At 42.7% G+C, this 27111-nt stretch overlaps 1 protein-coding gene across 5 annotated transcripts in view; it reads right to left on the reverse strand.

Annotated features, from left to right (window-relative positions):
* Window positions 1-307: 307 nt before the first annotated feature.
* The window catches only part of LOC139550213 (cell adhesion molecule 3-like), a 131654-nt gene continuing 104850 nt past the window's right edge, over window positions 308-27111 (reverse strand). For 3 of the 5 annotated variants that reach the window (XM_071360933.1, XM_071360934.1, XM_071360931.1), the window contains exons 8-11: window positions 21469-21641; window positions 16492-16512; window positions 12963-13088; window positions 308-8297 (exon numbers count right to left, since the gene is read on the reverse strand). In XM_071360933.1, coding sequence (XP_071217034.1) covers window positions 8179-8297; window positions 12963-13088; window positions 16492-16512; window positions 21469-21641 — 439 coding nt within the window. In that variant the 3' untranslated portion in view covers window positions 308-8178. The remainder of the gene's footprint in view (window positions 8298-12962; window positions 13089-16491; window positions 16513-21468; window positions 21642-27111) is intronic. The other 2 variants (XM_071360935.1, XM_071360936.1) reach the window with 1 other exon arrangement.

Here is a 27111-nt window from a genome sequence, read left to right on the forward strand (position 1 = left end):
AGCAGATTGAACATGCAGAGCCTTTTAGTCCACAACTGTTGTTTACCAAGCATGTGACAAATTCCATTTGATTAGATTGTATACATATTTGGGAGTCAGACTATATCACATCAGTGTTGTTCAGGTGAATATCCATTCTGAAACCAAGGAGACAAAATGTACATGCGTAATCAATGGTGATGATGATATGAGCTTCCAAATAACATTTGAATGCAAAATGATTGTGACAGACTTAGAGCCAGTGGTTACTATAACAACAAGTGTGAGAGGAGGAATAGTAGATAATAATGATAACAACAACAGGAAGTTAACCCAAATGCATGTTTATTTGAAGTCAACAACTGAATCGCTATAGTAACAAAAAAGCTAATACTGTATGAACAGATTAGAACAGGCAACGGAGACGGAACTCAGCATTATGACATCATCACCATAGTGCAGTCAGGCCTTGATGACATCATTAGCCGTAGTACAAATTAGGTAACGTCCATCACAGCACTATTCCCATGTGATATGGATAGTTATTCAAAAGGAAGACTTATCATCCGAAAAGAACACTAAGAAAATAGACTCCTCATTAAAACAATAACATTGGTGAAAAATAACACAGATAGTGTCCACGTCCCTAAAAGTAACCCTATTTGCTACATAGTGCACTAGGAAGTACTATGGGTCCAGGTCAAAGGTAGTGCACTATATAGTGACTAGGGTTCCTTTTGGGACGCATGTAGTGTCTCCGGAGTCTGTTTGGGTCTATCATTGTACACACCTTAAACTCATACTCATACACACACACACAAACACACTGTAGTCACAGACCACATGTACCCCATGCATATGTGTGTGTGTGTGTGTGTGTGTGTGTGTGTGTGTGTGTGTGTGTGTGTGTGTGTGTGTGTGTGTGTGTGTGTGTGTGTGTGTGTGTGTGTGTGTGTGTATCAGTGTGCTTGTAAGAATAACAGGTAAAGGCAACACTATATAGCCTACATGAAATTATATAAAAATGTCAGACTGTCAAAACAATAAGATATGCCAAAGCTATCCTCTAACCTTCCGGTGTTGAATATCTATTCAGGAAATAAAAGAAAATAAATATCAATTGAATTGAAAGTAATACATTTAAAAGTATGCACACCTTTCTTTAAAAAAAACATACTGAAAAAATATATTCCTTAACATACTACAAAAGAAGAAGAGAGAGGTGTACTACTGGTACAGGAGAGAGAGTTCCATCCACTACTGGTACAAGAGAGAGAGTTCCCCCCAATACTGGTACAGGAGAGAGAGTTCCCCACACTACCGGTACAGGTGAGAGAGTTCCCCCCAATACTGGTACAGGAGAGAGAGTTCCCCCCACTACCGGTACAGGAGAGAGAGTTCCCCCCACTACTGGTACAGGAGAGAGAGTTCCCCCCACTACTGGTACAGGAGAGAGAGTTCCTCCCACTACTGGTACAGGAGAGAGAGTTCCCCCCACTACTGGTACAGGAGAGAGAGTTCATCCCACTACTGGTACAGGAGAGAGAGTTCCCCTCACTACTGGTACAGGAGAGAGAGTTCCCCTCACTACTGGTACAGGAGAGAGAGTTCCCCTCACTACTGGTACAGGAGAGAGTTTCCCCCACTACTGGTACAGGAGAGAGTTCCCCTCACTACTGGTACAGGAGAGAGAGTTCCCCCCACTACTGGTACAGGAGAGAGAGTTCCCCCCACTACTGGTACAGGAGAGAGAGTTCCCCCCACTACTGGTACAGGAGAGAGAGTTCCCCCCACTACTGGTACAGGAGAGAGAGTTCCCTCCACTACTGGTACAGGAGAGAGAGTTCCTCCCACTACTGGTACAGGAGAGAGAGTTCCCTCCACTACTGGTACAGGAGAGAGAGTTCCCTCCACTACTGGTACAGGAGAGAGAGTTCCTCCCACTACTGGTACAGGAGAGAGAGTTCCTCCCACTACTGGTACAGGAGAGAGAGTTCCTCCCACTACTGGTACAGGAGAGAGAGTTCCCTCCACTAGTGGTACAGGAGAGAGAGTTCCCCCCACTACTGGTACAGGAGAGAGAGTTCCTCCCACTACCGGTACAGGAGAGAGTTCCCCCCACTACTGGTACAGGAGAGAGAGTTCCCCTGACTACTGGTACAGGAGAGAGAGTTCCTCCTACTACTGGTACAGGAGAGAGAGTTCCCCTCACTACTGGTACAGGAGAGAGAGTTCCCCTCACTACTGGTACAGGAGAGAGAGTTCCTCCTACTACTGGTACAGGAGAGAGTTCCCCTCACTACTGGTACAGGAGAGAGAGTTCCTCCTACTACTGGTACAGGAGAGAGAGTTCCCCTCACTACTGGTACAGGAGAGAGAGTTCCCCCCACTACTGGTACAGGAGAGAGAGTTCCCTCCACTACTGGTACAGGAGAGAGAGTTCCTCCCACTACTGGTACAGGAGAGAGAGTTCCCTCCACTACTGGTACAGGAGAGAGAGTTCCCCCCACTACTGGTACAGGAGAGAGAGTTCCCCTCACTACTGGTACAGGAGAGAGTTCCCTCCACTACTGGTACAGGAGAGAGAGTAGAGATGGAGAGACATGAGGCCTTGTCCGAATACCCATACTTACGTCCTAAATAGTAGACCATTTGAGTATGCAGGAAAAAAATTAGTTTAATCATATGCAACATTCGGAAAAGCGAATATACTTTAAGTGCCTGGATGTCATACTCATTTCGGTTTTGAAAACAGCTGATCCATTAGATATGGGGAGGAGCTACCTACCGACATCAACAAATAGCGGGAAACTACGCAATCGCGCATGAGGCATTCTCAGTATGTGAAAATGTATTTTTTAGTAGCCTATGTGCATTTGTCTGAAAATCGAGTATGGTTTAAATACCAGGATGTTTTTCTCATTTCGGGTCTTCATCTAGTAGAATTCGATGCACACTTTTCCACAATCGATTAGAAGAGGAGAGCTGCCAGTGATAGGCCCTAGTACACTTCAAGTAGCCAAACAACAAAACTAGGCTACTTAATTGGGAAGATGTCGAATAGCAAGTCAGCAACCGAGACTCGGGATGTGGCTGGTTTATTGATGTTATGTTAATCCGGCCTTTTGATTTTACCATGGTGATTGTTTTAGTTCTGTAGTCTAGGCTACCTATTTCATTATTTCATTTACGGATCAAGCCTCAGCAGTCATTCTGATCTCAATGATCAGTGCTTTAGTTTATTATGTTGCTGTTCAGCGGTTCTGAATTTTGTCCACGTGTTTCTGTGCAGTAGCCTTTTTGATTTGAACATTTTAAAATGATTGGTGTGTGTACTAGGCTATTTGATAGAATTGATATATATTAAAGCACTTTGGTTTCACTAGAAATATGTTGATATTGAAGAAATGATGTGCTTCTGTCTTCAGTCCTGTTTAAATAGGACAGATGGGCTATACTAGATTACGTCGAATGTGATAGTCTGTCTATAACCAGCCTGACTCCATTCCTATTCTATTCAGAGTTTAGAGAATTTAATCAAATTGTAAATGAGCTATTATCAGGTTGGTTAATGTCGTGCATGTCTGTTGAATTTGGAGAAATCCACCTACACTCAGCCAGTGTGCCCCTGACTATCTGTAAAGAAATAAATAAAATGGTGCCGTCTGGTTTGCTTATTGTAAGGAATTTGAAATGATTTATACTTTTACTTTTCATACTCACTATATTTTAGCAATTACATTTACTTTTGGTACTTAAGTATATTTAAAACCAAATACTTTTAGACTTTTACTAAAGTAGTATTTTACTGAGTGACTTTCACATTTTCTATTAAGGTACCTTTACTTTTACTCAAGTATGACAATTAAGTACTTTTTCTATCACTGGTATGCGACGATGAGTACATATTACGCAGTTTAAGTATGTACACTAGTATGAGTGTTCAGACACGACCAGTGTCGTCCAAAGCAAGTAAAACAGAGCGGCTCGTCACTGACATCCGGTGGCAGAAAGCTGTAACTGCACACAGATGCAACGAGTTCTAGCGCGTCGTGTTCTAAAATATAATACATTTCTGCAGACTAGAGAGTAGGACACGCCCATAGAACTAAAATGATTCTAATTGGGCAAACCATCAAACACCTCCATCAGTCGGTTGGATGTCTCATTTAGGGCTAATCAACAACAGTTCTCATGGTTGGTCAAAGCTATAGTATAATCCACCTTCTTTATCTCATGCAGCCTTTTCATGCGATCACACAATTGATACAGCTCGGACAGGGTGATAGATAGATAGAAGCAAATACAGGACCAGTTGGAAACTTACAGTGAGTACTACATCCTCCCCAGTGAAGAAGAGTGCTTGAAAATATGTATTTTCAACCACTTTTTATCGCTGGGTCAGGATCTGTGGAGCAGACACACGTTCCTGGTTCCAACTCATCAGTTGAAAGGTCAAGATTGGGATTACCTAGGAAATGGAAACTCCTCCCTGAAACAAGTGAGCGAGCCATATGAATGCATTGTGACTGACTTTTGTGACAGACCACAGGAAGTTGGTGGCATCTTAATTGGGGAGGACAGGCTCGTGGGAATGGCTGGAGTGGAATCAGTGGAACAGTATCACATACACCAAACACATGGTTTCCATGTGTTTGATGCCATTCCACTCTCTCTCTCTCTCTCTCTCTCTCTCTCTCTCTCTCTCTCTCTCTCTCTCTCTCTCTCTCTCTCCCCCTCCCTCCCTCCCTCCCTCCCTCCCTCCACTGTAGCTTATTATGACAAAAGTCACTAGACTGGCTTTTCCCCGTAGAGATGGGGCTATGTGAATGGCTATTCCCATTCACAACAGCCAGGTGGCAAAATGGCAATGGAGGATGAGATAGAAGCAATCCCTGATCATTCCACGCATATCCCTGATACAACAATGCTACAGCAGAAGCAACGGATCCTCAGTCTCCGTCTCAGTCTCGCAAATCTAGTAATGCTCTAGCTAGCTATAACGTTATCTAAATGTGTTGTCTTGCTGAGTGTGAGGGAGACGGGTAAGGAGGCGGAAGAGAAAGGTCACAGAGATGGAAGGATAGAGAGAGAGACGGAGGGAGGGAGGGAGGGAGGGAGGGAGGGAGGGAGGGAGGGAGGGAGGGAGGGAGGGAGAGAGAGAGTGAGATGGGGCAAAGGGACAGACGGAGGGGTACAGAAAGAGGGGAGAAGACACTGAGACAGAGAAACAGAGAGAGAGAGATGACGTTCAGTGTCAGTATGTATGCCTGAAGCAGAAAGAGAGAGTGGCCTGCTCTCTGAGCTGTACCCTGGTTAACTGCTGCTAGCCAAGCAGTCATGCCTCTTTTATTAGATTTCAGAGAATGATGTCATTTCTAAAGGTGCAGTGACTATATTAGCAATTTTACAGTAAGTGATGTCATTGGAGAATTAGTTTACTGGCCTGTGGTTGGCCAGAGAGAGCATTCCGGGGAATGCAGGCAGCAGGATGGAAGGGATGTGGTATAATTCTATTCATCAGACTTACTATAGTACCACTCAGTGATAAACAAAATAAAGCCAGAGAAAATAATGATAATTCAATCATAACAATAGGAACTCCTGTACTGACCAACATACACTGTAAACTGTTAACACTGACAGTAAGTAAACATCAGAACAAATTCATCTAAACAGAGGATCAAAACAGAATTCAAAACAAATATTATGCTTTCATTGTAACATAATTGTTTATATTGATATTTTACACTCAGCATTTAAATGTAGTAAAAACAGGCAGGTTTCTAGATTCTGATTTAGATTCTATACTGTACTGGAGTTAGTAGCACACCAATAGGGATATAGGGGGAGAGTGGGAGGGGAGAAAGAGAGGGAGAGAGAGAGAGATGGAGAGAAAAAAAGAAAGAGGGAGAGAGAGAGAGAGAGAGAGAGAGAGAGAGAGAGAGAGAGAAAAGAAAGAGAGAGAGGGGAAATGATAGTGTATTTACAGCACAAACATTTTCTGTTATCTGAGTAAAAAGAATGCTATATAATTATATATATATATATATTTATATATTTATATTGAGATCCCGCACTGTGACCGCACAGGGATGCTGTTTTTGCATGGTTGTGTTGTATGGTACTGTGGTGAACTCTAGTGAGTTGTATTGTAATGTATTCTAGTGTATTGTAATGTATTGTAATGTATTGTATTGTGATGTATTGTAATGTAATGTATTGTATTGTAATGTATTATATTGTATTGTAATATATTGTAATGTAGTATATTGTATTGTAATATATTGTAATGTAGTATATTGTATTGTCTTGTAATGTATTGTAATGTATTGTAATGTATTGTAATGTATTGCACTGTAATATATTGTATTGTAATGTATTATAATGTATTGTAATGTAATATAATGTATTGTAATGTATTGTATTGTAAAGTATTGTATTGTAACGTATTGTATTGTAATGTATTGTATTGTAATGTGTAGGGAATTTGGTGATGTCTGTGGATTTGGTTGCCTTCATGTTACTAAAAGTCTTCATTCCAAATGGCACCCTATTCCCTACATAGTGCACTACTTTAGAGCATGGTCCATATGACACACACACGCACACACACTACCTTTGCACTATATAGGGAATAGGGGTTGTGTGTGTGTGTGTGTGTGTGTGTGTGTGTGTGTGTGTGTGTGTGTGTGTGTGTGTGTGTGTGTGTGTGTGTGTGTGTGTGTGTGTGTGTGTGTGTGTGTGTGTGTGTGTGTGTGTGTGTATGACAGAGAGAGAGAGGTTCATTTGTACAGCAGTTGTTGTTGTTAGAAGAGAGTCAAACAGAGTGTGTTCTGGTCTATAGTGTGTGAAGTATTACAGAACAGAGAGAATGAAAGCGAGGGGAAGTGAAGTGGTATAATGCGAGGGGACGAGGGGACAGTGCATTGGGATCTGAAAACTGTATTTCAGCATGACATGCTGGAATGTGGAGTACAATTTAGCAAAAATATGTGGATTACAATTTTGCATTTGTGTCACTGAATGCGACTGGAACATATTATTATTCTATTAAAGATAAAATCCTTATTTGCTACATACATTGTTGGACTTGTTAATGATTTGTACCCATTGATTCTAGAAGAATGACTTCTAAATGTCTCGTGAGTTTAGTTCACCTGTCGTACCCCGTCAGAACCCAACATATAAGCTTGTTCATATTGTTTATTTACTCCAATGTTTGTCAACAACGGAAATGTAAACAAACACTGTATAGCCTCAAAACATGGTTACAACTATACTGTTGATATCATGGATGGTCAGTCCTTGCAGACACTGCTTTGTCTATGAATTTGAGAGTGGTTTACATTTCTCCAGACCCTCCCTTAGCTTTTTATCGAAACAGGGGCGGGGAGTACGCTTTGTTATTGTTTCAATTAAGGATTCTAGCTTTAAATCAAGAAAATCGAGCATGCCTTACCATGATCCGGTTATATGTACATATGTCTGTTTGTCTGTTCATGTGTGATTCAAAATGTGTGTGTGTCAGTAACGTTTGAGTGTGTGTGTGTGTCTGTTTGTGTGTGTGTGTGCCGGTGACGAGTGATGTGTATGTGGGTGTGTCAGTGACGCGTGGCGTAGTGTGTGTGTGTGTTTGTCTGTTTGTGTGTGTGTGTGTGTGTGCCGGTGACGAGTGATGTGTATGTGAGTGTGTCAGTGGACATGCAGAAGTCATATATGGAAAGGTACATGTATGTAAGTGCAAAAATCTCACTTCCCTGTTTTCAATACAAGCTTTTCAGTTTTTCCTGTCAGTCTCACTTCTTCTTATTCACTTCCATTTCACCATTTCCGAATCTGTTTCAGTCAGTCTGTCTGTCTGTCTGTCTGTCAGTCAGTCAGTCAGTCAGTCAGTTTTTCCTGTCAGTCTCACTTCTTCTTATTTCCTTCCATTTCACCATTTCCAAATCTGTCTGTCTGTCTGTCTGTCTGTCTGTCTGTCTGTCTGTCTGTCTGTCTGTCTGTCTGTCTGTCTGTCTGTCTGTCTGTCTGTCTGTCTGTCTGTCTGTCTGTCTGTCTGTCTGTCTGTCTGTCTGTCTGTCTGTCTGTCTGTCTGTCTGTCTGCCCCCTACTCCTCCCCCTCTGGCTGATGTGAAGACAAATGGAAGCGCTCATCTTCCACCTCCTCGACGTGTCAGGCCACCGCGGCCACCCTCCCTAGATGAAGTACTCCTTCTTGTCCTCAGCTCCGGAATGGCCGCCCTCGGCGTTGATGATAGCCGTGTCGGCATCGGGAGCGTCGTCGCAGCCCTTGGCCTCGTGGGTAAGATATGTCCCTGTAGACACAGACAGACAGCGGGTCAGAGTGTGTGTGTGATATGTCCCTGTAGACACAGACAGTCGGTAGGTCAGAGGGTAGAACAGGAGAAGACAGTGAAGTGCTGCCTGATGTACAGCTGAAGTCGGAAGTTTACATACACCTTAGCCAAATACATTTAAACTAAGTTTTTCACAATTAATCCTCGTAAAAATTCCCTGTCTTAGGTCAGTTAGGATCACCACTTTATTTTAAGAATGTGAAATTATTTATTTCAGCTTTTATTTCTTTCATCACATTCCCAGTGGGTCAGAAGTTTACATACACTCAATTAGTATTTGGTAGCATTGTCCTTAAATTGATTAACTTGTGTCAAACATTTCGGGTAGCCTTCCAAAAGCTCCCCACAATAAGTTGGGTGAATTTTGTCCCTTTCCTTCTGACAGAGCTGGTATAACTGAGTCAGGTTTGTAGGCCTCCTTGCTCGTACACGCTTTTTCAGTTCTGCCCACACATTTTCTGTAGAATTGAGGTCAGGGCTTTGTGATGGCCACTCCAATACCTTGACTTTGTTGTCCTTAAGCCATTTTGCCACCACTTTGGAAGTATGCTTGGGGTCATTGTCCATTTGGAAGACCCATTTGCGACCAAGCTTTAATTTCCTGACTGATGTTTTGAGATGTTTCAATATATCCACATAATTTTCCTCCCTCATGATGCCATCTATTCTGTGAAGTGCACCAGTCCCTCCTGCAGCAAAGCACCCCCAACAACATGATGCTGCCACCCCTGTGGTTCACGGTTGGGATGGTGTTCTTCGGCTTGCAAGCCTCCCCCTTTTTCCTCCAAACATAACGATGGTCATTATGGCCAAACAGTTCTATTTTTGTTTCATCAGACCAGAGGACTTCTCCAAAAACTACGATCTTTGTCCCCATGTGCAGTTGCAAACCGTAGTCTGGCTTTTTTATGGCGGTTTTGGAGCAGTGGCTTCTTTCTTGCTGAGTGAACTTTCATGTTAAGTCGATATAGGACTCGTTTTACAGTGGATATAGATACTTTTGTACCTGTTTCCTTCAGCATCTTCACAAGGTCCTTTGCTGTTGTTCTGGGATTGATTTGCACTTTTCGCACCAAAGTATGTTCATCTCTAGGAGACAGAACGCGTCTCCTTCCTGAGTGGTATGATGGCTGCATGGTCCCATGGTATTTATACTTGCGTACTATTGTTTGTACAGATGAACGTGGTACCTTTAGGCATTTGGAAATTTCTCCCAAGGATGAACCAGATTTGTAGAGGTCTACAAAAATATTTCTGAGGTCTTGGGATAATTTCTTTTGATTTTCCCATGATGTCAAGCAAAGATCAAACAAATCAAAGTTTATTTGTCACGTACGCGGAATACAACAGGTGTAGACCTTACAGTGAAATGCCGAATACAACAGGTGTAGACCTTACAGTGAAATGCTTACTTACAGACTCTAACCAACAGGTGTAGACCTTACAGTGAAATGCTTACTTAGAGACTCTAACCAACAGGTGTAGACCTTACAGTGAAATGCTTACTTACAGACTCTAACCAACAGGTGTAGACCTTACAGTGAAATGCTTACTTACAGACTCTAACCAATAGTGCAAAAAAGGTGTTAAGTGAACAATAGGTAGGTAAAGAAATAAAACAACAGTAAACAGACAGTGAAAAAAAGAAGTGAGGCTATAAAAGTAGCGAGGCTACATACAAATACCGGTTAGTCGGGCTGATTGAGGTAGTATGTACATGTAGATATGGTTAACGTGACTATGCATATATGATGAACAGAGAGTAGCAGTAGCGTGGTAGAATATTCCAAGCTGTTTAAAGGCACAGTCAACTTAGTGTATGTAAACTTCTGACCCACTGGAATTGTGATACAGTGAATTATATGTGAAATAATCTGTCTGTATACAATTGCTGGAAAAATTACTTGTGTCATGCACAAAGTAGATGTCCTAACCGACTTGCCAAAAGTATAGTTTGTTTAACAAGAAATTTGTGGAGTGGTTGAAAAATGAGTTTTAATGACTCCAATGTAAGTGTATGTAAACTTAAGTCTTCAACTGTACATTGACATGGAACACTGGTCATTTTGATAATGGAACACTGGTCATTTTGATAATGGAACACTGGTCACTTTAATAATGGAACACTGGTCACTTTAATAATGGAACACTGGTCATTTTGATAATGGAACACTGGTCATTTTGATAATGGAACACTGGTCACTTTAATAATGGAACACTGGTCACTTTAATAATGTTTACATACTTTTCTACTTATGTCATATGTATATACTGTATTCTAGTCAAGGTCATCCTATTCAAATATTGCTATATATATATACTATTCTATCCACGTATTCTTCTGATATACTACATGTTCTATCCAAGTATTCTTCAGATTTACTACATGTTCTATCCAAGTATTCTTCTGATATACTACATGTTCTATCCACATATTCTTCAGATATACTTTATATTCTACCCACATGCTGTCCTTAATGTATATACATCCCATCACATACATACAGTGTCTTCGGAAACTATTCAGACCCCTTGACTTTTTCCACATTTTGTTACATTACAACCTTATTCTAAAATGGATGACATTTAGAAAATCCTCAGCTATCTACACACAACACCCCATAATGCCAAAGCAAAAAAAGTTTTTTTAGCAAATGTATTAAATATTCAAACACTGAAATACCTTATTTACATAAGTATTCAGACCCTTTGCTTTGAGCATCCTGTTTCCATTTTGATCCTCGTGGAGATGTTTCTACAACTTGATTTGAGTCCACCTGTGGTAAATTCAATTGATTGGACATGATTTGGAAAGGCACACACCTGTTTACATAAGGTCCCACAGTTGACAGTGCATATCGGAGCAAAAACCAAGCCATGAGGTCGAAGGAATTTTCTGTAGAGCTCCGAGACAGGATTGTGTCGAGGCACAGATCTGGGGAAGGGTACCAAAACATTTATGCAGCATTGAAGGTCCCCAAGAACACAGTGGTCTCCATCATTCGTAAATGGAAGAAGTTTGGAACCACCAAGACTGTTCCTAGAGCTGGCTGCCTGGCCAAACTGAGCAATCGGGGGAGAAGGGCCTTGGTCAGAGAGGTGGCCAAAAACCTGATGGTCACTCTGAAAGAGCTCCAGAGTTCCTCTGAGGAGATGAAAGAAACTTCCAGAAGGACAACCATCTCTGCAGCACTCCACCAATCAGGCCTTTATGTTTGAGTGGCCAGACGGAAGGCACTCCTCAGTAAAAGACACATGACAGCCCACTTGGAGTTTGACAAAAGGCACCTTAAGATTTTCAGACCATGAGAAACAAGATTCTCTGGTCTGATGAAACCAAGATTTAACTCTTTGGCCTGAATGCCAAGCGTAACGTCTGGAGGAAACCTTGCACCATCTCTACGGTGAAACATGGTGGTGGGGACTAGGAGACTAGTCAAGATCGAGGTAAAGATGAACGGAGCAAAGTACAGAGAGATCCTTGATGAAAACCTGCTCGAGAGTGCTTAGGACCTTAGACTGGGGTGAAGGTTCACCTTCCAACAGGACAACAACCCTAAGCACACAGCCAAGACAATGCAGGAGTGGCTTCGGGTCGTCTCTGGATGTCCTTGAGTGGCCCAGCAAAAGCATGGACTTGAACCTGATCGAACATCTCTGGGGAGACCTGAAAATAGCTGTGCAGCCACGCTCCCCATCCAACCTGACAGAACTTGAGAGGATCTGCAGAGAAGAATGGGTGAAACCTCCCAAATACAGGTGTGCCAAGCTTGTAGCGTCTTACCCAAGAAGACTCAAGGCTGTAATCACTGCCAAAGGTGCTTCAACAAACTACTGAGTGAAGCGTCTGAATACTTAGGTAAATGTGATATTTAAATGTTTTAGTTTTTATACATTTGCAAAAAATTGCTAAAAACCTGTTTTTGCTTTGTCTTTATGGGGTATTGTGTGTAGATTAATGAGGGGGGGGGAAACAATTTAATACAGTTTAGAATAAGGCTGTAACGTAATAAAATGTGGAAAAAGTCGAGGGGTCTGAATACTTTCCCAAGGCACTGTACATACATACATATACTCCGAACTCCAACATTGCTCGTCCTAATATTTCCATATTTCTTAATTCCACTCTTTTACTTTTTAGATTCATGTGTATTGTTGTGTATTGTTGTGTATTGTTGTGTATTGTTGTGTATTGTTAGATATTACTGCACTGCTGAAAAAACAAGCAATAACAGCCGCAATAACATCTGCTAAATATGTGTATACGACCAATACAATTTGATTTGAAGTGATGTAGGAGTGAGGATCCTTGTGATGATAACACTGGGTTGGGAATAGGAATAGATAGGAAAAGGAGAAATAAGAACTATAGCCTGGAATCCAAATGTCTTGTGCTAATATTCCACCTCTTGTTCTCCGTGTCATGTGACGAGGGGCAATGTTAGTCAAAAAGAAAAGTGTGTGTGTGTATGTGCGTGTGCGTGTGTGTGCGTGTGTATGTGAGTGTGTGTGTGCGTGTGTATGTGCGTGTGTGTGTGCGTGCGTGTGTGTGTGCATGCGTGCGCGTGTGTGTGCGTGTGTGTGTGCGTGCGTGCGTGTGTGTGTGTTTGTAAGATATGTTACCTTTGTGTCTGATGAGGTATCTGCCCAGGACGATAAGCAGACAGAGCAGGATAAAGACGATGACCGCAACCACTCCTCCAATCACAGCATGGTCCACTCCTGAAGAGGTCGACATGGCAGTTGGGTCTGAAAGAGAGAGGGAGGTGGAGAGAGAGAGAGGGGGGGGGAGAGATAGAGAACAAGGGGGAGAGAGAGGGAGAGAGAAAGAGAGACGGAGATTGATGGAGAGAGAGAGAGAGAGAGAGAGAGAGAGAGAGAGAGAGAGAGAGAGAGAGAGGGAGAGAGAGAGAGACAGACAGAGAGAGAGAAATAGAGTGAGAGAGATGGAGAAAGAGAGAAAGAGAGAGAGAACAAGGGGGAGAGAGAGAGAAAGAGAGACAGAGAGTGATGGAGAGAGAGAGAGAAATAGAGTGAGAGAGATGGACAGAGAGAAATAGAGTGAGAGAGATGGACAGAGAGAGAGTTGGAGAGAAATAGAGTGAGAGAGATGGACAGAGAGAGAGAGAGAGTTAAGAGACAGTGAGTCTAATAGATGAAACATTGGGAAACTAAAATCAAAGCCGTGTAAAATAAAATAAGCACTTAAACCATCATCAGAATAGAACATTAAAGTGTAACGTCAACCGTGTTCTTTCTCATGTGGGCGAGGTTTAATGTTATCTGCGTCTCAAATGGCACCCTATTCCCTGTGTAGCGCACTACTTTTGACCAGCACCCTCTGCCGCCCTGGTCAAAAGTAGTGCACGACACAGGGAATAGGGTGCCATTTGGGACACAGACATAATCTACCAGGTTGAGGGCTTAGTGTATAGGGCTGATCCTCAAACTCTACCTCTAGAAGACTATAGCTCACTAAAACACATCTTTAACTTTGCATGGCTTTGGTTCCAGCACTTTATCAAACCCTCTGTCACGTTGGCAGACAGTCAAACACATAGAAGCATCGAGAACAGAGAGTCTGAGATACAGAACAAACGAGAGGATTGTAGTGAAGTGAGTGACACCACTTCACGACGCCTTGATAATAAACCAATGTGCTTCCCGAATGGCACCCTATTCACTATGTAGTGCACTACTATTGACCAGGGCCCATAGGACTCCCCATCGAGGACATTTGGGAAGCAGACCACAGCCAATCAAGAGCCAGGACAGGACAGGGGAGGAGAAAGGGGTGTCCCAGGCTGGCAGCATCCGTCAGAGAGAAGAGACAACGGAAGAACACGGCATGGCAGAGGCCATTGAGGAGGGAGAGAGAAAGAGAGAGAGAGAGAGAGCGAGAGAGAGAGAGAGAATAAGCACAGTCCTTGCTGAGGAGGCAGAATTGTGAATTAGTACATTAATCTAGCTGTCAGCACCACCAGGGAAATGAGACAGAGGTTCTTTGCATCCCAAATGGCACCCTATTCCCTACATAGTGCACTACTTTTGACCAGGGCCTATACGGAAACCCATAGGGTTCTAGTCCAAATTAGAGCAGTATGTAGGGAATAGGGTGCCATTTAACACGCAGGAAGGAACCAAGACAGCAACACCTGAGCCTTGCACACTGTTAGAGACTCACACCACTTAAAGGTGCATGTTTATAGGGCGTCCTATAGGTGTGAGAGTGCTTATATTTGTAATATTTCACACATGTATAAGTGTGTATTAATATGTATGAGTGAATTGGAAATTTCCCCTTGAGACACCGTCGGAGAGTGGGGTCACAGTCAGGGTCAGACATTATCAACTGTGACCCTGCAGAAATTAAGATTAAGTTTCTTGCTCAAGGACACAGCAACAGATTTTTCGGTTACTGGCCCAACAATCTAATTGCTAGGCTACCTGACGCCTGTGTGTGTGTGTGCGTGTGCGTGTGTGTGTGTGTGCAGTGGTGGAAAAAGTACCCAATTGTCATACTTGAGTAAAAGTAAAGATACCTTAATAGAAAATGACTCAAGTAAAAGTGAAAGTCACCCAGGAAAACTACTACTAAAAGTCTAAAAGTATTTGGTTTTAAATATACTTAAGTATCAAAAGTAAAAGTATAAATCATTTCACATTCCTTATATTAAGCAAACCAGACGGCAACATTTTTTAAATTGTTTTTATTTACGGATAAACAGGGGCGTGCTATAACACTCAGATATCATTTACAAACGAAGTGTTTAGTGAGTCCTCCAGATCAGAGGCAGTAGGGATGACCAGGGATGTTCTGTTGATACGTGTGTGAATTACACCATGTTCCTGTCCTGTTAAGCATTCAACATGTAACAAGTACTTTTGGGTGTCAGGTAAAATATATGGAGTAAAAAGTACATTCTTTTCTTTAGGAATGTAGTGAAGTAAAACTTGTAAAACTATAAATAGTAAAGTAAAAATACTTGAAAGTACTACTTTGGGGTATTTTTACTTAAGTACTTTACACCACTCTCTGTGTGTGTGTGTGTGTGTGTGTGTGTGTGTGTGTGTGTGTGTGTGTGTGTGTGTGTGTGTGTGTGTGTGTGTGTGTGTGTGTGTGTGTGTGTGTGTGTGTGTGTGTGTGAGAGAGAGAGAGAGAGAGAGAGAGAGAGAGAGTGTGTGTGTGTGAGAGAGAGAGAGAGAGAGAGAGAGAGAGAGAGAGATCAGGTCAGAGTAAGTAAGATCAATATATTTGTGGCGGAGAGACTGTAGAGTATGAAAGCATGTATCACAGTTCAGTTCACACTGTCCCCAGACTACTAGTGTCTCTATTTCACAGTTCACACTGTCCCCAGACTACTAGTGTCTCTATTTCACAGTTCACACTGTCCCCAGACTACTAGTGTCTCTATTTCACAGTTCACACTGTCCCCAGACTACTAGTGTCTCTATTTCACAGTTCACACTGTCCCCAGACTACTAGTGTCTCTATTTCACAGTTCACACTGTCCCCAGACTACTAGTATCTCTATTTCACAGTTCACACTGTCCCCAGACTACTAGTGTCTCTATTTCACAGTTCACACTGTCCCCAGACTACTAGTGTCTCTATTTCACAGTTCACACTGTCCCCAGACAACTAGTGTCTCTATTTCACAGTTCACACTGTCCCCAGACTACTAGTGTCTCTATGTCACAGTTCACACTGTCCCCAGACTACTAGTGTCTCTATTTCAGGCAAAGGAAAATGGACAGACAGATAGCCAGATAGACAGATTGTGACAGACAGACAGACAGACAGACAGACAGACAGACAGACAGACAGACAGACAGACTGACTGACTGACTGACTGACTGACTGACTGACTGACTGACTGACTGACTGACTGACTGACTGACTGACTGACTGACTGAAACAGATTGAGACAAACAGACAGACAGATTGAGACAGACAGACAGACAGAGAGACAGATTGAGACAGACAGACAGACAGATTGAGACAGACAGACAGACAGAGAGACAGATTGAGACAGACAGACAGATTGAAACAGATTGAGACAAACAGACAGACAGATTGAGACAGACAGAGAGACAGATTGAGACAGACAGACAGGTATACAGACAGACAGGTGTCTGTGAAAAAAAATACCTGCAATGTTGTCTGGACCATCTTCTCAAAAGGATGGATGGATGGATGGATGGACAGACGAGTGCCACATGGGCAGACGAGTGTAAGGGAGTCAGAATGAAGGAGTGGACCAAAAAGGAAAGGAAAAAAGAGAAAACATGATACCAGTGAACGCGGTGAACATCCCGTGTAATTCTCCTGTCCTATCTGGTGTCCTGTGTGAATTTAACTATGCTCATTCTAATTCTCTCTCTCTCTACCTCTCCTCCCAGAGGAGCCTCAGGACTACCTGGCCTGATGACTCCTGTTGCAGATTAACCTAATTGCTCCTGTAAGTCGCTCTGGATAAGAGTGCCTGCTAAACGACTTAAATGGTTGTTGTTGAGAATGAAATGCCCCCTCCAGGGTGAAGTTTCCCCTGGGTACAGATCTAGGATCAGCTTCCCCAATCCTAACCTCAAAGTGAATGCGAAACTGACCCAAGATCAGTGTCTAAATAGCGCCGGAGAAGAAGGCAGAGGTTCTACGTGCCCCCAACCGATTGTGGTTTTTGTAAATTGTTTATTTGCGTTGTTTATAACTTATTTTTTTACTTATTTTGTGCATAATGTTGCCACTACCGTCTCTTACGACCGAAAATAACTTCTGGACATCAGGACTGCGATTACTCACCACGAACGGGCAGAATCCTTTTTTTTCCTTTAACGAGTCTGACGAGCCCAACACAATAGGAACAGGCACAGATCCCCGTGATTTGCGTGAAGAGGAGGAGAAAAAGGGTCCGGAGGGCGGGCTGCCTTCTGAGAATTCGTAGGCGATCTAATAAACCCCCACTTCCTTCCATTCTGCTAGCAAACGTGCAATCTTTGGACAATAAAATAGATGACCTACGCGGAATATTAAACTACCAACAGGACATTACAAACTGGAATCGTGGCTGAACGACGACACTATCAACATACAGCTGGCTGGTTATATGCTGTACCGGCAGACTGTGACACTATCAACATACAGCTGGCTGGTTATACGCTGCACCGGCAGGATAGAATAGCGGCGTCTGGTAAGACAAGGGACGGCGGACTAGTATGTTTGTAAATAACAGCTGCTGCACGATATCTAAGGAAGTCTCGAGCTATTGCTCGCCTGAGTTAGAGTATCTCATGATAAGCTGTAGACCACACTATCTACCTTGAGAGTTTTCATCTGTATTTTTCGTAGCTGTTTTACATACCACCACAGTCAGAGGCTGGCACTAAGACAGCATTGAATTCCGCCATAAGCAAACAAGAAAACGTTCACCCAGAGGCGGTGCTCCAAGTAGCTGGACCACCTTTACTCCACACACAGAGACGCATACAAAGCTCTCCCTCGCCCTCGCCCTCGCCCTCCATCTGGCAAATCTGACTATAATTCTATCCTCCTGATTCCTGCTTACAAGCAAAAATTAAAGCAGGAAGCACCAGTGACTCGGTCTATAAAAAAGTGGTCAGATGAAGCAGATGCTAAGCTACAGGACTGTTTTTCTAGCACAGACTGGAATATGTTCCGGGATTTCTCCGATGGCATTGAGGAGTACACCACATCAGTCACTGGCTTCATCAATAAGTGCATCGAGGACGTCGTCCCCACAGTGACCGTACGTACATACCCCAACCAGAAGCCATGGATTACAGGCAACATCCGCACTGAGCTAAAGGCTAGAGCTGCCGCTTTCAAGGAGCGGGACTCTAACCTGGAAGCTTATAAGAAATCCCGCTATGCCCTCCGACGAACCATCAAACAGGCAAAGCGTCAATACAGGACTAAGATCGAATCGTACTACACCGGCTCTGACGCTCGTCGGATGTGGCAGGGCTTGCAAACCATTACAGACTACAAAGGGTAGCACAGCCGAGAGCTGCCCAGTGACACGAGCTTACCAGACGAGCTAAACTACTTCTATGCTATCTTTGAGGCAAATAACCCTGAAACATGCATGAAAGCTCCAGTTCTTCCGGACGACTGTGTGATCACACTCTCCACAGCCGATGTGAGTTAGACCTTTAAACAGGTCGACATTCACAAGGCCGCAGGACCAGACGGATTACCAGGATGTATACTGCGAGCATGCTCTAACCAACTGGCAAGTGTCTTCACTGACATTTTCAACCTCTCCCTGTCCGAGTCTGTAATACCAACATGTTTCAAATAGATCCCCATAGTGCCTGTGCCCAAGAACACTAAGGTAACCTGCCTAATGACTACCGACCCGTAGCACTCATGTCTGTAGCCATGAAGTGCTTTGAAGGGCTGGTCATGGCTCACATCAACACCATCATCCCAGAAACCCTAGATCCACTCCAATTATCATACCGCCCCAACAGATCCACAGATGATGCAATCTCTATTGTACTCAACACTGCCCTTTCCCACCTGGACAAAAGGAACACCTATGTGAGAATGCTATTCATTAACTACAGCTCAGCATTCAACACCATAGTGCTCTCAAAGCTCATCAATAAGCCAAGGACCCTGTGACTAAACACCTCACTCTGCAACTGGATCCTGGACTTCCTGACGGGCCGTCCCCTGGTGGTGAGGGTAGGTAACAACATATCCGCCACGCTGATCCTCAACACAGGTGCCCCTCAGGGGTGCATGCTCAGTCCCCTCTTGTACAACCTGTTCACTCATGACTGCATGGCCAGGCACAACTCCCACACCATCATTAAGTTTGGCGATGACACAACAGTGGTAGGCCTGATCACCGATAACGACGAGACAGCCTATAGTGAGGAGGTCAGAGACCTTGCCATGTGGTGCCAGGACAACAACCTCTCCCTCAACGTGATCAAGACAAAGTAGATGATTGTGGACTACAGGAAAAAGAGGACCGAGCACGCCCCCGTTCTCATCGATGGGGCTGCAGTGGAGCAGCTTGACAGCTTCAAGTTCCTTGGTGTCCACATCACCAACAAACTAGAATGGTCCAAACACACCAAGACAGTCGTGAAGAGGGCACGACAAAACCTATTCCCCCGCAGGAGACTGAAAAGATTTGGCACGGGTCCTCAGATCCTCAAAAGGTTCTACAGCTGCACCATCAAGAGCATCCTGACTGGTTGCATCACTGCCTGGTACGGCAACTGCTCAGCCTCCGACCGCAAAGCACTACAGAGGGTAGTGCGTACGGCCCAGTACATCACCGGGTCAAGCTTCCTGCCATCCAGGACCTCTATACCAGGTGGTGTAGAGGCCCTAAAAATGGTCAAAGACGCCAGCCACCCTAATCATAGACTGTTCTCTCTGCTACCGCATGGCAAGCAGTACCAGAGCGCCAAGTCTAGGTCCAAGAGGCTTCTAAACAGCTTCTACCCCCAAGCCATAAGACTCCCGAACACCTAATCAAATGGCTACCCAGACTATTTACATTGCCCCCCTCCCCCTCTTTTACACCGCTGCTACTCTCTGTGTTATCAACTATGCATAGTCACTTTAATAACTCTACCTTCATGTACATATTACCTCAACTAACCGGTGACTCTGTACCGGTACCCCCCTGTATATAGTCTCGCTATTGTTATTTTACTGCTGCTCTTTAATTACTTGTTACTTTTATTTCTTATTCTTATCTGTATTTTTTTTTACTGCATTGTTGGTTAGGGGCTCGTAAGTAAGCATTTCACTGTAAAGATCTACACCTGTTGTATTCGGCGCATGTGACTAATAACATTTGATTTGATTGAACACCCTACTCCAAACTGCCCTTTGACGAGAGGTCATGGTCACATGAAACGTCTACAACCCTCCATAGTAGAGTCTACTTGCTCCTGCAGTGTTGATGTAGGCTCTACACACTACTTTTCATATTTACAGGACCTACAGTGCAGTTGTGGTCCTGTCTGGCTCAGTTTGTAGAGCATGGCGCTTGTGATGCCAGGATTGTTGGTTCAATTCCCGGGGCTACCCATGCGTAAAATGTTTGCACGCATGACTGTAAGTCGCTTCTGTTGAATGGTATTTATTATATAATTAGGGTCTGAATGTGTTTGTTTGTGTGGGTACACTGTGTATGTGCGTAAACAGATAATTTACCTGTGAAACTGTAAACTCCATTCAGCCGTATGGTAACTGAGGAGGGAGGGAGGGAGTCGAAGGAGGGAGGAGCGACAGAGGGAGGAGTAACGCTGGCAGGAGGAGGGGAAAAAGAGGAGGAGTCAGAGGAGAGGGGATGGGGTTCGGGAGACATGGAAAGGTCAGGGAAGAGAGAGTTGGAAAGAGAGGAGGATAGAACTTTGACAGGAGGAGGAGAGGTAGAGAGGGATGAAGAAGAAGAAGGGGCGAAGGTGAGATCAGACGGGTAAGGGACAGAGAAGGAGAAAATAGTGGGAGGAGAGCTGGCAGGTAGGTACCCGGAGGCAGACGAGCCAGACCCAGACGTTGTTGACATAAGAGTGGGGAAAGAATCAGGAGAGAGGGAGAGAGAGGGGGAGTCAGAGGTTGGAGAAGAGGAGGGTAGATTGAAAGAGGTAGGGAAGAGGCTGTTTGAATCATCTGTCAGGTCTTGGATAAAGGAGAAGACATGAAGGAATATGGGGTAGAGAGGAAGCCCAGACAGCAGCACAGCGGCGTACAGGATGTGTAGCAAAAAAGCAAAGGAGTGTAGCATGAGGTGGATGGTGTTGGTGATGAAGAGAAATAAACAGAAAAGAAAGGTGAAGAAAATCAGAAAAGAAAGGTGAAAGTAAAAGTTGTAGTAAAAAACCACACAACAACAGAAATAAACAATGATTAAGCAGACAGAAGAAATATATATGCCCTGATCCTGCCCTGGACAAGCTGCTTCTCAACCACCTCTCTCTCTCTCTCTCTCTCTCTCTCTCTCTCTCTCTCTCCCTCTCTCTCTCTTTCTCTCTCTCTCTCTCTCTCTCTCTCTCTCTCTCTCTCTCTCTCTCTTTCTCTCTCTCTCTCTCTCTCTCTCTCTCTCCCTCTCTCTCTCCCTCTCTCTCTTGTCAGTACCTTGCACCAGCAGCGTGTACTCTCCCTGCATCTTCCCGATTCCGTTGTCAGCCTGACAGAGGTACACCCCGTTGTCTGATTTGTTGAGCATCTCAAAGAGCAGGAAACTACCGTCCACCTTGGCCAGCAGAGGGAGTTCTCCATCCTTCTTCTGCCACACGTACGAGGTGGGCCTGAGAGAGAGAGACACACATACACAGACACACAAAAATAGAAAAAGAACAAGAGGATGAAGAGAAAAGATATTTGATTTTAAAATAGAAAGTGTGTAACATGCAGTACATGCTGCAGAACTAAAAGAAGTAGTATGGTACAGGAAGTAATTATGTTACTATAATATGAAGCATATAGCTGTATAACTGGATTTGTTAATGTGATAAATACATTTTAGGGACATATGAATATTATATGAGTTCATCTTTCTGTCATTACTGTATGTATTTACTGTATGCATTTACTGTATGTTTTTACTGTAATTACTGTATGTATTTATTGTATTTACTGTATATATTTACTGTATTTACTGTATGTATTTACTGTGTGTATTTACTGTATGTATTTACTGTATTTACTGTATGTTTTTACTGTATTTACTGTATGTATTTACTGTATGTATTTACTGTATTTACTGTATATATTTACTGTATGTATTTACTGTATGTTTTTACTGTATTTACTGTATGTTTTTACTGTATGTTTTTACTGTATGTTTTTACTGTATTTACTGTATGTATTTACTGTATTTACTGTACGTATTTACTGTATTTACTGTATTTATTTACTGTATTTACTGTATGTTTTTACTGTATGTATGTACTGTATGTATGTACTGTATGTATTTACTGTATTTACTGTATGTTTTTACTGTATTTACTGTATTTATGTACTGTATGTATTTACTGTATTTATGTACTGAATGTACACCACCATTCAAAAGTGAAAACAAACATGAAATGAGATGCAAAATGAAGGAAATATAGTCAAGACGTTGACGAGGTTATAAATAATGTTTAATTGTAATAATAATTTAGTCCTTCAAACTTTCCTTTCGTCAAAGAATCCTCCATTTGCAGCAATTACAGCCTTGCGGACCTTTGGCATTGTAGTTGTCAATTGGTTGAGGTAATCTGAAGAGATTTCACCCCATGCTTCCCGAAGCACCTCCCACAAGTTGGATTGGCTTGATGGGCACTTCTTACGTACCACACGGTCAAGCTGCTCCCACAACAGCTCAATAGGGTTGAGATCCGGTGACTGTGCTGGCCACTCCATTATAGATATAATACCAGCTGACTGCTTCTTCCCTAAATAGTTATTGCACACTTTGGAGCTGTGCTTTGGGTCATTGTCCTGTTGTAGGAGGAAATTGGCTCCAATTAAGCGCCGTCCACAGGGTATGGCATGGCGTTGCAAAATGGAGTGATAGCCTTCCTTCTTCAAGATCCCTTTTACCCTGTACAAATCCCCCACTTTACCACCACCAAAGCACCCCCAGACCATCACATTGCCTCCACCATGATGACAGATGGCGTCAAGCACTCCTCCAGCATCTTTTCTTTTTTTTGCGTCTCACGAATGTTCTTCTTTGTGATCCGAACACCTCAAACTTAGATTCCAAAACACTTTTTTACAATCTTCCTCTGTCCAGTGTCTGTGTTCTTTTGCCCATCTTAATCTTTAATTTTTATTGGCCAGTCTGAGATATGGCTTTTTCTTTGCAACTCTGCCTAGAAGCCAGCATTCCGGAGTCGCCTCTTCACTGTTGACGTTGAGACTGGTGTTTTGCGGGTACTATTTAATGAAGTTGCCAGTTGACGACTTGTGAGGCGTCTGTTTCTCAAACTAGACACTATAATGTACTTCTTCTCTTGCTCAGTTGTGCACCGGGGCCTCCCACTCCTCTTTCTATTCTGGTTAGAGCCAGTTTGCTCCGTTCTGTGAATGAAGTAGTACACAGCGTTGTACGAGATCTTCAGTTTCTTCACATTTTCTCACATGGAATAGCCTTCATTTCTCAGAACAAGAATAGACTGACGAGTTTCAGAAGAAAGTTCTTTGTTTCTGGCCATTTTGAACCTGTAATCGAACACACAAATGCTGATGCTCCAGATACTCATCTAGTCTAAAGGCCAGTTGTATTGCTTCTTTAATCAGCACAACAGTTTTCAGCTGCGCTAACATAATTGCAAAAGGGTTTTCTAATGATCAATTAGCCTTTTAAAATCATAAACTTGGATTAGCTAACACAGCGTGCCATTAGAACACAGGAGTGATGGTTGCTGATAATGGGCCTCTGTACACCTGTGTAGATATTCCATTAAAAATCAGCAGTTTCCAGCTACAATAGTCATTTACAACATTAACAATGTCTACACTGTATTTCTTATCAAATTTATGTTATTTTAATGGACAAAAAAGGTGCTTTTATTTCAAAAACAAGGACATTTCTAAGTTACCCCAAACTTTTGAACGGTAGTGTATATGTTAGCATGTCTGTCCTTGTACATTACATAGAGGGAATGGTTCATGCTCGTATATGGATGGATTGAGTTCCAACTGTGCAATAAAGTTCTATGGCTCCAGCATGTAATGCTATCATCTGGGCATAACTGTGTTACAGAATGGACTGAGGTGTATAACTGTGTTACATAATGAACTGAGGTGTATAACTGTGTTACAGAATGAACTGAGGTGTATAACTGTGTTACAGATGGATGGACTGTTACAGAATGGACTGAGGTGTATAACTGTGTTACAGAATGGACTGAGGTGTATAACTGTGTTACAGAATGAACTGAGGTGTATAACTGTGTTACAGAATGGACTGAGGTGTATAACTGTGTTACAGAATGAACTGAGGTGTATAACTGTGTTACAGAATGGACTGAGGTGTATAACTGTGTTACAGAATGGACTGAGGTGTATAACTGTGTTACAGAATGGACTGAGGTGTATAACTGTGTTACAGAATGTACTGAGGTGTATAACTGTGTTACAGAATGGACTGAGGTCTATAACTGTGTTACAGAATGGACTGAGGTGTATAACTGTGTTACAGAATGGACTGAGGTGTATAACTGTGTTACAGAATGGACTGAGGTGTATAACTGTGTTACAGAATGGACTGAGGTCTATAACTGTGTTACAGAATGGACTGAGGTCTATAACTGTGTTACAGAATGGACTGAGGTGTATAACTGTGTTACAGAATGGACTGAGGTCTATAACTGTGTTACAGAATGGACTGAGGTGTATAACTGTGTTACAGAATGGACTGAGGTGTATAACTGTGTTACATAATGAACTGAGGTGTATAACTGTGTTACAGAATGGACTGAGGTGTATAACTGTGTTACAGAATGAACTGAGGTGTATAACTGTTACAGAATGAACTGAGGTCTATAACTGTGTTACAGAATGGACTGAGGTATATAACTGTGTTACAGAATGGACTGAGGTGTATAACTGTGTTACAGAATGGACTGAGGTGTATAACTGTGTTACAGAATGGACTGAGGTGTATAACTGTGTTACAGAATGGACTGAGGTGTATAACTGTGTTACAGAATGGACTGAGGTGTATAACTGTGTTACAGAATGGACTGAGGTGTATAACTGTGTTACAGAATGGACTGAGGTGTATAACTGTGTTACAGAATGGACTGAGGTGTATAACTGTGTTACAGAATGGACTGAGGTGTATAACTGTGTTACAGAATGGACTGAGGTGTATAACTGACTACTAATACGGAACTGGTATACAATTGCCAGCACTCCAGGGTCTGCTTATCAAATAGATAGGAACGGAATGGACCGGAATGTTGTGGAATGGAATAGAATGTAGTGGGATGGAATGTTATGGAATAGAATGGAATGTTTTGTAATGGAATATTTTTTTTATTTTTTTTATTTAACTAGGAAGCCAGTTAAGAACAAATTTGAATTTACAATAACGGCCTACCAAAAGGCAAAAGGCCTCCTGCGGGATAAAAATAAAATAAAATAAATAAAAATAGGACAAAACACACATCACAACAAGAGAGACAACACAATACTACATAAAGAGAGACCTAAGACAACAGCATAGCATGGCAGCAACACATGAAAATACAGCATGGTAGCAACATAACAACAACATGGTAGCAACACAACATGGCACAAAACGTGGTACAAAAATTATTGGGCACAGACAACAGTAGAAAGTGCAAGAAGGTAGAGACAACAATACATCAGGCGAAGCAGCCACAACTGTCAGTAAGAGTGTCCATGACTGAGTCTTTGAATGAAGCGATGGAGATAAAACGGTCCTGTTTGAGTGTTTTTGCAGTTCGTTCCAGTCGCTCGCTGCAGTGAACTGAAAAGAGGAGCGACCCAGGGATGTGTGTGCTTTGGGGACCTTTAACAGAATGTGACTGGCAAAACGGGTGTTGTATGTGGAGGATGAGGGCTGCAGTAGATATCTCAGATAGGGGGAAGTGAGGCCAATGCAGTGGAATGAAATGGATTGTTATGGAATAGAATGGAATGTTATGTAGTGGAATGGAATGGAATGTTATGTAGTGGAATGGAATGTTGTGGAATAGAATGGAATGTTATGGAATAGAATGGAATGGAATGTTATGTAGTGGAATGGAATGGAATGTTGTGGAATATAATGGAATGTTATGGAATAGAATGGAATTGAATGTTATGTAGTGGAATGGAATGGAATGGTATGTAGTGGAATGGAATGTTGTGGAATAGAATGGAATGTTATGGAATAGAATGGAATGTTATGTAGTGGAATGGAATGTTGTGGAATAGAATGGAATGTTATGGAATAGAATAGAATGTAGTGGAATGGAATGGAATGTTGTGGAATAGAATGGAATGTTATGTAGTGGAATGGAATGTTATGTAGTGGAATGGAATGTTATGTAGTGGAATGGAATGGAATGTTATAGAATAGAATGTAGTGGAATGGAATGGAATGTTGTGGAATAGAATGGATTGTAGTGGAATGGAATGGAATGTTGTGGAATAGAATGGAATGTTATGGAATAGAATAGAATGTAGTGGAATGGCATGGAATACGAAAGTCCTCCAGTACAGGGTGCACATTCCATTCTATTTGATTAGTGCCTCTTGAAACAGCTCTTGTTCATCTCGTCAAGACATTCTCAGAACTTGCTGAGACATGACGGTGCGCACCAGAAACAAGCCCTGAAGCCTAATTGTATTATGCAGTTAAACGTGAAAGTTATCATTGTGAAAGAGAGACATTGGGTCAGATTCTGAACAGCAGAGATGTTGCCATGGTGGCAGTGTTTGACTGACAGCTGAGAACCAGCCTGTATCTGACGGGTCACTAGTCATTCAGCCTAAGGAGCTGTGCATATTCTCTCTCTCTCTCTCTCTCTCTCTCTCTCTCTCTCTCTCTCTCTCTCTCTCTCTCTCTCTCTCTCTCTCTCTCTCTCTCTCTCTCTCTCTCTCATTCTCTCGTTCTCTCTCTCTCTCTCAATCATCACACTTCTCTTCCTCTCTCTCCCCCCTGTTCTCTTTATGGTAGAAAAGAGGATGAGGAGGGTGGAGAAGGGATGAGAAGAGGATGAGGAGGGAGGAGAAGGGGATGAGGAGGGAGGAGAAGAGGATGAGGAGGGAGGA

The sequence above is a fragment of the Salvelinus alpinus genome, chromosome 23 (assembly GCF_045679555.1).
Source record: "Salvelinus alpinus chromosome 23, SLU_Salpinus.1, whole genome shotgun sequence".
NCBI lineage: Eukaryota > Metazoa > Chordata > Actinopteri > Salmoniformes > Salmonidae > Salvelinus > Salvelinus alpinus.